This window comes from Penaeus japonicus, unplaced genomic scaffold, assembly GCF_977035675.1.
Source record: "Penaeus japonicus unplaced genomic scaffold, GWHDUDI00000001_assembly GWHDUDI00000005, whole genome shotgun sequence".
In the NCBI taxonomy this organism is placed as follows: Eukaryota; Metazoa; Arthropoda; class Malacostraca; order Decapoda; family Penaeidae; genus Penaeus; species Penaeus japonicus.
The window spans coordinates 21,907,910-21,918,513 of NW_028234407.1; the positions used below are offsets into that span (position 1 = coordinate 21,907,910).

At 35.6% G+C, this 10,604-nt stretch overlaps 1 protein-coding gene across 5 annotated transcripts in view; it reads left to right on the forward strand.

Annotated features, from left to right (window-relative positions):
- The window catches only part of LOC122244166 (uncharacterized), a 42,871-nt gene extending 32,678 nt beyond the window's left edge, over window positions 1-10,193 (forward strand). For all 5 annotated transcript variants that reach the window (XM_086537186.1, XM_086537183.1, XM_086537184.1 and 2 more), the window contains exons 3-5: window positions 2,801-2,929; window positions 3,205-3,468; window positions 8,977-10,193. In XM_086537186.1, the coding sequence (XP_086393312.1) occupies window positions 8,983-9,996 (1,014 nt within the window). In that variant the 5' untranslated portion in view covers window positions 2,801-2,929; window positions 3,205-3,468; window positions 8,977-8,982 and the 3' untranslated portion in view covers window positions 9,997-10,193. The remainder of the gene's footprint in view (window positions 1-2,800; window positions 2,930-3,204; window positions 3,469-8,976) is intronic.
- The last annotated feature ends 411 nt before the right edge of the window (window positions 10,194-10,604 follow it).

Here is a 10,604-nt window from a genome sequence, read left to right on the forward strand (position 1 = left end):
ATATATATATATAATATATATAGATATGATAATATATATATATATTATATATATATATGAATATATATACATGAATATATATACATGAATATATATATATATATATATATATATATATATACATATATATATATATATATATATATATATATATATATAATATATATATATATATATATATATATATATATGCATATTCATATCTATATAAAAAATATGTACATATTTGAACACACATACAAATTTATATATATATATATATATATATATATATATATATATATATATATATATATATATATATATATATATATATGTATATATATATTCATATATATATACATATATATATATATATATATATATATATATATATATATATATTCATTTATTTATTTATATATATTTTAAAAAAATCAAATTCAAAGACAATGGTTATTCCTTTTACATAAATAATTTATTGCAAATTGATAGGTATACAATACAATTATTACGTGTAATGAAATATCAGAACTGAAAATTTAGGAAATGTTTCATTTAGTTTTGAAATTATTGAGTTAATGATGTCTTTAATATTATCCAGATCATGGGTCCAAGTATTTGCTGTGTCCCTATTTCTGTGTGGTTTCTTTACATAGAGAGAATTTACTTTTCCTGTTCGAACACCAGATGTGTTCCCTACAGTTTGTAAGGACAGGATACGTTGTCGATACTTCCCATGAATGATTTTCTGAATAAAAACACATAGATCATAACTGTATTTGGCTTGGACTTTTAACCATTTTGATTTTAAAATATGTGAGGGGATGTGATCAAACTTTCTAACATTACCAATGCAACACTTGCAGCAAGGTTTTGTAGTCTGTGCTTTCTGCATTAGGGTTTTGTTAGTTGAGCCCCAAACATTTAAACAATAGATAATGATGCTCAGAGCTAGAGTTTGTAGAACTGCAATTCTTGTTTCAGTAGGGATTCAATTTTTTTATGTGATTAAGATACAAAAGTATACCTATTACCTCCCTATGTATGTTGTCAACATGGGCTTCAAATGCCATATATCTGTCTAAGTGTACTCCTAGATTTTTAACTGAAGTGTTTGGTTTAATTTAGCAACCTTCAAATTATATGGTTGTGACTATGGGAATTTTAACTAAATTTTACTGACTACCTATGAAGGTACTTTATATTTTTATTTTAAGGACATTGATGTCAAAATATCATTTTGCTTGAACAATAGTGTGTTGAGTGTTTCTTATCAATGCTTCTAAGTTGTTCACTGAGTCACTATGAAGAAATTGTGAATCATCGGTATATTGTATTAGTTGGCAGTTATGGACTATGGTTGATAAATCATTCATGAAAATTGTGAGTAGGCTCAGGCCTAATATAGATCCTTGTGGGACACCGAAATAGACTGGTTGTTTTGATATACTCTCATTAATTTTTACTTATTGGGTTCTTGTACTTAGATAGTTATCAAACCAATGGGTATCAATTCTATGGTTTCTTAATTTGTTATGAAGAACTGTCAAAAGCTTAGAAAGGTTACACCAAGTGAGCAAGTTTACCTTATTGTTGTCCATGTTATTAATTTTGTCAGTAATCTGTAACAACGCTTTTTCAGTGGATAACTTCTTTCTAAATCCATGTTGAGTTTTGGATAATAAGTTATTGGTCTCTAGGAAATTCATCAAAGGCAAAGCAGTACCATCTGCTCCCACCACATTTGATTCTCGGAGTTGTTTTATTATTAGGATGATAGTTTCTATGTCCACTGGTTATGGTCTGAAAACAACTGTGTATGTTGATATATATATATATATATATATATATATATATATATATATATATATATATATATATATATTATAGATTATATGTATGATATACTATATATAATTTATATATATATATATATATTATATATGATATATATATGTTATATATAATATACATATAATATATATATAGACATATTTATATTATATATATTATATATATATATATATATATATATATATATATATTATAGATTATATGTATGATATACTATATATATATTATATATATATATATATATATTATATATGATATATATATATATATATATATACATATAATATATATATAGACATATTTATATATATATATATATATATTATATATATATATATATATATATATATATATATATATATGTATGTATGTGTGTGTGTACATATATATATATATGTATATATATATATATATATATATATATATATTATATATATAATATACATATAATATATATATAGACATATTTATATTATATATATATATATATATATATATATATATATATATATATATGTATGTGTGTACATATATATATGTATATATGTACATATATATATGTATATATGTATATATATACATTATATATATATACATATATATATATATATATATATATATATATATATATATATATATATATATATATTTATATATATATATTTACTATAACCATGATATCCTGGCAACCTCAGATCCTGAGAACAGGAAGCAGTAAGAGCACATCTTTTGCCTGCCCGCACTCTGTCATCATCTTACTCTCATCACTGTTTTCACAGCAGTCGTCACTGTTAATACTAACATTAGTGTTGCAGATTCTATTCCTCTGAAGTATCTCCTTCTTATTCTTTCTCATTGTTACTACTATCATGATAATTTTTTCCCTCATTCTATCATCTTTTTAATCATAATCACCTTTTCTTTACTTTTACTTTAATTATGTTATTAACCCTTTCCCAACGAGGCACGTCAATAAATGAAAACCCCTACGCCAGGCCATTGCAATATTGCATTGGAAACGTCACACTGACATGACGCCCCGGCGTCGGGAATTCAGCTGTATCACACGGGTGTGACGCACCGTCGTCATAGGGTCAATACCAATATCATAATTATTCCCTGTATTGTCATCATCATTACAGTTATTACTATTATGCAAATTATTTGTATCGAAATTCTCTTCAGAATCATTTTTGTTATAATAATTCTTTTCGGCTTTTTTAAAAATACTTTTGTTGTTATTTCAGATAAGTAGCATTTGTTATCAGTTCATTCCTGATTGCCATTGACTTCCGCATCATTTGAATCAATAAGATTATTTTCATTTAAGACAACCAGAGTTCTCATTATGACAAACTTCCTTCTCAGGATTAAGGAAGCTGCAACCAACAAGTCTTGGACAAGTGTAGAGACACGGTGATTAACCTTCCTCGTCCCCCAAGACCTGGGGGGAGCCTGGAGTTCCCTTTCTCGGCCTTTATCTCTCCCGTCGAGTCGAGCCACGGCTTCAGTGAGCAAAAAGTCGCCTGCATTGATGCAGAAGGAAAAACAGCACTTGGATAGTGGAAGGTCAGCTATGTGAAGAGCGAAGGAAATCTGTTATAATCACTTCGACGAACACGTGGATATCAGGCAAGGAATTTACTAACGAAGCATGGATATATTTGTGCTTGTGTGTTTTTTTTATAATAATGTATGGAATAATATGTATTCTTATGTACAGTTATGTATATGTATTTGTATATATAAATATATGAATATGTATTTGTATCTATGTATATATGAATATGTACTTGCATGTATGAATTTATGAATATGTATTTGTAAGTATGAATATAGGAATATTTATTTGTATGTGTGAATATGAATATGTATTTGTATGTGAGAATATGAATATATTTGCATGTGTGAATATGAATATGTATTTGTATGTGCGAATATGAATATGTATTTGGATGTGTGAATATGATTATGTATTTGTATGTGTGAATATGAATATGTATCTGCATGTGTGAATATGAATATGTACTTGTATGTGAGTATGAATATGTATTTGTATCTGTGAATATGAATATGTATTTGTATGTGTGAATATGTATTTGTATGTATAAATATATGAATATGTAATTGTATGTATAAATATATGAATATGTATTTGTATGTATAAATATATGAATATATATTTGTATGCATGTATATATGAATATGTATTTGCATGTATGAATATATGAATATGTATTTGTAAGTATAAATATATGAATATTTATTTGTATGTGTGAATATGAATATGTATTTGTATGTGTGAATATGAATATATTTATATGTGTGAATATGAATATGTATTTGTATGTGTGAATATGAATATGTATTTGCATGTGTGAATATGAATATGTATTTGCATGTGTGAATATAAATATTTATTTGTATGTGTGAATATGTATTTGTATGTATGTATGTATATACATATATATATATATATATATATATATATATATATATATATATATATTTATATATACTTATAGACTTATATATATATATATATATATATATTTATATATACATATAGACTTATATATATATATATATATATATATATATATATAAATATATATATATATATAATTATATATATGTATATGTATATATATGTATACATGTATATATATATATATATATATATATATATATATATATATATATAATATTTGTATATATATTCATATATATACATATATACATGTATATGTATAAAAGTATATATGTATATGTATATATATTGTTACGCCGGTCATCTCGTATATCTGCTACCAACACGAGGCAGGCTAGGCAGACGGCGTGCTAACCATAGGGTCGTGAACATAGAACAGCTCCAAGAGGCACAGAACACTACAGTGTCCCAGAACACCACGAGGGGAAACGCCACGAGGCGAGGCAGGGCACGAAGTAAACAGGCAATAACAGTCTATCTTTTATTTACACTAGTTCTTTATCCGTACTCTTTTCTATAGGCACAATACAGGGGGGAAACCAGCACATCACACTGCACAATACGGCTTATTATAAGGCAACACAAAGTATATCAGGTCACAAGGGGCACACGCGTGGTCTTCCCAGGAGCAGCACCAAACTGCGTCTGTCCTGGTGTAGTGATTTATCGAGACATTCCCTTGCCCCAAAGTAAACTCCCGATTGAATCCAAGGTAACGTGAATCCTTGTCCTGTGTAGGGGTAGGCTGCCACCAGCTGATAAGGGATCAGCACCCGTGTATGTTATTTATGTGTATGAGTGTATGTCAGTTTGTATGTGGAAAGAAAGAGTTCCTACACAGGACATTGCCGAGCAGGCGTGGCTAGAGTCAGGCAAACATTCTTATTTCAGTGTTTCTTAAATCAAGTCTCAAAAGATATAAAAAGAAATGTTCCGATCATAGTTTATTATATATTATTCAAACAGAAAACAAAAGGTCTCTCCTCCTTCTATATTAAAAAAATGTCTTTTGGCTGGCCATGAATTTAACTATGGCTGCAAACTCTTTAAAACAACCATAATAAAAGTTCAATAAAATTCACAAATAAAAATCAAAGAAAAGACAACAAGTGCCAAAAGGGCACAAGTTGTGAGCAGCGCGTTGCCGAGCTAGTGGCTCATAAGCAAGAGGCTATCTGCTGCCGAAATATAGCCTCGCAGGGGTTATATGGGCCCTTTCCAGGGAGGGAGCAAGTGGTAGACCCTCCTTCCAGGGAGGGAGTGAGTAGTAGGCCCTCCAGGGCAACGACATCTCTTGGCGCTTCCTCCCCTCGTGGCGATCAAGGGGGAACTCGCTTTTTCTTCCCTGGAGGGATGGCTGGGGCGAAGCACATCACTACACTGGCCCCGTTCCTCCGCTCCTCTTCCAGACAGTTGCGTCATGTTTGCCCAGCTTACATCATTTTATCATTAACACATGTTTCGCACAGAGACAAAGACCCACTGGCATATCACTATCCCCCCCTATCAAGCAGACGACCTGTCTGCTTTGACATACCTAAACATGAAATAAACAACAGAAAACATAAAGAAAATCATTACTCAGAAACAAACAAAATTCTTTCAAAACCAAAGAAAACGTAATGGTAATTAGTTCTCGCTGCAGTGGTGTGGGCAGCGGTTCTGTCGCATCGCCCTCACCGTCCAAATGCTCGTCCTCGTCCCCGGCTCCAATATGACTCCGTCCGACTGTTATGTCGTCAGCCAGCTGCAGGTTTTCAATGGGCTCCACCATGCCTTCCACTCCATGCATCTCTCTCGACAGTTGACACCTGATCCTAGACTCTGAACTGGGGGCAAGGTGCAGTCACAGTCGTAACTACCTCTGCACAGCCAACCTCCAGAAGCAAGACCACATCTTCACCGTGCATCCTCACCAGCTTCCGTCCAAGGTCGATGCACGCCTTATTCTGCGTCAGGTAGTCAAGGCCCAGCAAGCATGGCTCGTTCGGCAACATACACCGGCAGCCACTGCACCGCGCTGCCCACGCCAATACGAGCCTCCATTGGCCCCTTGAGCCGCACACAATGCCCTGTGACACTACACAGTCTTTGTGGTGCGTCCGGAAGTCGCGTAGTGGCCAACATATCAGGCCGCACTAGGGTCTTCTCAGCCCCAGTGTCCACTGTCAGGCGGCATGGCTTCCCATCTACTGAGCCCTCCACCTGCATCGTGCTGGTTGTTCGACAGCAGCTTACACAAGTCGGGGCCCGGGAACCGAGGACGGCTGGGTTTTGGCCCCCTTCTCCAGCCTGTCCGAATTTTCCGCCTGTACCACTTCCTTAGCCTTAGGACAGGCACTCGGATGGTGACTACACCTGCCACAGTCTTTGCAGCAGTGCTGCAAGGACTGAATCCGTCTGGTAGAGAGGACGCGTTCTCCGCTCCCTCCGACACCGACTACGTCTGTGCCCTTTCTCACCGCAGCCCCAACACGAGCCTTGGAAAGTACCCGGGCTCACCATCCTCAATACTACTTTCTCTACTTTAGCCTTCCGGCCCCGGAGGTCACGGCGGGGCTGAGCAGCTGGCCCTAGGCCACTGGTTGCCTTCAGGAAGGCCTCGAACTCCAAGGCCCTTGCCAGCGCCACCTGCAGGTCCTCAGGGTGTGTCTGTTTGACATAAATTTGCAGCTGCTGGTCCTACAAAGCGTCAACAAAGAAATCACGGGCCAGTACCACGATCATCTCTTCCGCAGCCGCAGGGTACGACCTCCTTACCAGCGCCTCCACGTCCTGCGCCAGCTGGGACAGGGTCTCGCCACGCTCACGAGTCCGCTTCTTCAACCGGGCCTGATATACCTTGGCCTGGTGGTGATGCCCGAAATGGCGTTTCAAAGCCTCCGCCACGCTGGTGTAAGAGGCATGTTGGGGCGGCGGCAAATGGCTCAACACTTCCACCGCGGGGCCCCGTAGCGCTGTTACCAGCTGCATTGCCTTCTCTTCTTGGCTCCAGCCCTGGGCAGAAACCAGCATTTCAAATTGGGCGAAATATGCCTCCCAGGCCACCTTCCCGTCGTATCCGCCAGTTTACGCCTCACAGAATGTCTGGAAACCAAGGGGCTGCGGGGTGGTGAACGTGTGCCATGAACTAACATGCCCGGAGGGGAGGGAGGGGGTGAGGGAGGCAATGAGGCAGGTAGACCTGGTCCAAGTTTTCTGCCACCTGTACCCGAGGCAGCGGTTCCGATGGGTCCCCAGCCTCCTGCAGCGGCCACAGGCTCCGACACGACGCTGCGAGGCCCGGGCGATCCCTGCCACGGACCCCAGGCAGACCCTAGTAAATCTGACACTCTGGCATCTGCTGCCAGAACCTCGTCTGCCTTCTCTGTTTGCGACGTTACTACCTCGTGACGCCGCCTTTCTGCCTTCACCTCATCCCTCAGGCCCTGAACCTCGCCTTTCAGAGTCTGCACCTCCTCCAGCAGTTCACTCTTCACGTTGATGTAGGCCTTGCGATTTACTGCTGAGTTTCCACCTTCACAGATGCAAGATTGCTCTGTAGCACCACAATAAAATGGCAGAACTGTTCCTCTGCCTTCCTTGCCTGCATCTCGACAAGATGCTGCACCTGCTCCTCTGCTTTCCTTGCCTGCATCTCGATGAGATGGTGTGCCTGCTCGCGTGCCCCCTGTTCCTGCTCACGAGCCCTTTGAGCCATTTCCTCCCTCATACCAGCCAGCATGGCAGTGATCAGGTCCATCTGGCTCGGCTTCACCTCACTCATGCCTGCCTCAGTATATACAGTTATGTATCTGTATGCATGAATATGTAACTGTATGTATGAATATGTATCTATGTGTGAATATGTATCTGTATGTATGAATATGTATCTATGTGTGAATATGTATCTGTATGTATGAATATGTATCTGTATGTATGAATATGCATAGATTTCTGTGTAGATATGTTTATATATGTATATATGGAGCTTCATGTAAAGTCCTTTATATACGTACGTGTATATGTGTACGGGAATACCTATGTTTATATGTGGATATGCTTGTCTATATATACATGTGTGCATTTAAGTGTATGTGCATGTATTTGAACTTGTATATTTGTATATAAATTGATTTGTGTCATTAAATAAATGTCAAAACACACACACACACACACACACACACACACACACTATATATATATATATATATATATATATATATATATATATATATATATATATATATATATATATTATATAATTATATATATATATATTACATGTATATAAACATATATATACATATATATACATAGATATACTTATATATACATATGTACATATATATATGTGTGTGTGTGTGTGTGCACGTGTGTTTGTGTCTACATTCACTTATAGCTACACACACACACACACACACACACACACACACACACACACACACACACACACATATATATATATATATATATATATATATATATATATATATATATATATATATTGGTGTGCATTTTTAATTTGATAACATATGACATTTTTGTTACCTTTATTTTTAGCATTAAGGAAAAAAATGTTCCTAATAACTTATTTCCTGGAATAGTATTAGCTTCTTATCAATCATATTATATTGTTTGTTACTTTCATTGTATATTATCTTCACAAGGTGACGATGAACCTGTCGGACTGGCTGCCTTTGGCCCCATTCATGGACAAAGAAATCTATGGGGCAGGGGTCGCAATCAAGGAAGAGGCCAGCGAAGGTGTCACCGAAGAGACATGTCTGGAAATTAAGGAAGAAAGCCTTGATTACGCAGATGAGGGGAGGGATGGAGTGAGCGAGGCAACAATAGAGCATGGATATCCCTTCTATAAAGATCTCAAGCAGGAAGATTTCGAAAGAGACTCAAGTAATGTGATTGAAGATTCCAATGACGCATTGCAAGCAGTTCCATTCGTGGCTGAGGATTTTGGGCCCAAGGGGTCATCAGATGAGGATCAGCCGACACACAGGGAAGACAATGAGGAGCCTCCACATTGCAATTGTGATGAGAAAAGGAAAGGTGTTGTTTGTGAAGTGTGTGGTAAGAAATTCCTTTATAAGAGCAAACTCACAACTCACATGAGAGTACATACAAAGGAGAAGCCATATAACTGTGAAGTTTGCGAAAAGGCTTTCTCACGGAAACAGTATCTAGTAGAGCACATGAAAGTACATACAAAGGAAAAGCCATTTAGCTGTGAAGTTTGCGATAAGGCTTTCTCTTGGAAACATAATCTAGTAAAGCATATCAGAGTACATACAAAAGAGAAGCCATATAGCTGTGAAGTTTGCAAAAAGGCTTTCTCACAGAAAGAACAACTAGTAGAACACATGAGGGTACATACAAAGGAGAAGCCATATATCTGTGTGGTTTGTGAAAAGTCTTTCTCACGGAAGCAACATCTAGTAAAGCACATGAGAGTACATACAAATGAGAAGCCATATATCTGTGTGGTTTGTGAAAAGGCTTTCTCACAGAAACAGAATTTAGTAAACCACATCAGAGTACATACAAAGGAGCAGCCTTATAGGTGTGAGGTTTGTGAAAAGGCTTTCTGTCAAAAAGGTTCGCTAGTGAAGCATATGAGGAAACATTCAGCTGTGACGTTTGCGAAAAGGTTTTCTCTTGGAAATGTATCCTAGTGAAGCACACAGAAGCAAATACAGAGGATATGCTTTATATCTGAGAATTTTTTAAGAAACACTGAGACAGGATCTAGTTGTTCGCATATACAAGACATTTTACTTGTGATGTAGGCAGCTATGGATTCACTCAGGAATGAGGTGACATGTAGCTTAAGCAACATATTCATTATAATCTTAATAAATAGTTATTCAAGTGGGCTACATTTCTTTTACCTATTGATAATACTTCTACCTATACTTAATATTAGAATGATATTGATAGAAACAATGATGAAAATAGGACTAATAGTAATAATGATAACTATGATAATAATTATCATAATAAAGTCATAATGACTATCATAAGCATCATGATCATGACAATACTAAGAGTGACGATAGTATTAATAATGGTAATACTTATAATAGTTCTGATGACATAGATGACATTAATGATAATAATAATAAAATAACAATTATAACAATAATGATAAACAATATTATTGATAAAAGCAATGACAATAGTGACGATAATGATGATGAAAATCATATAGACCATAATAATGAATGCAATAATAATAGTAATTACAAAAGGTAATACCAATGATGAAAATAGAAATAGAAGA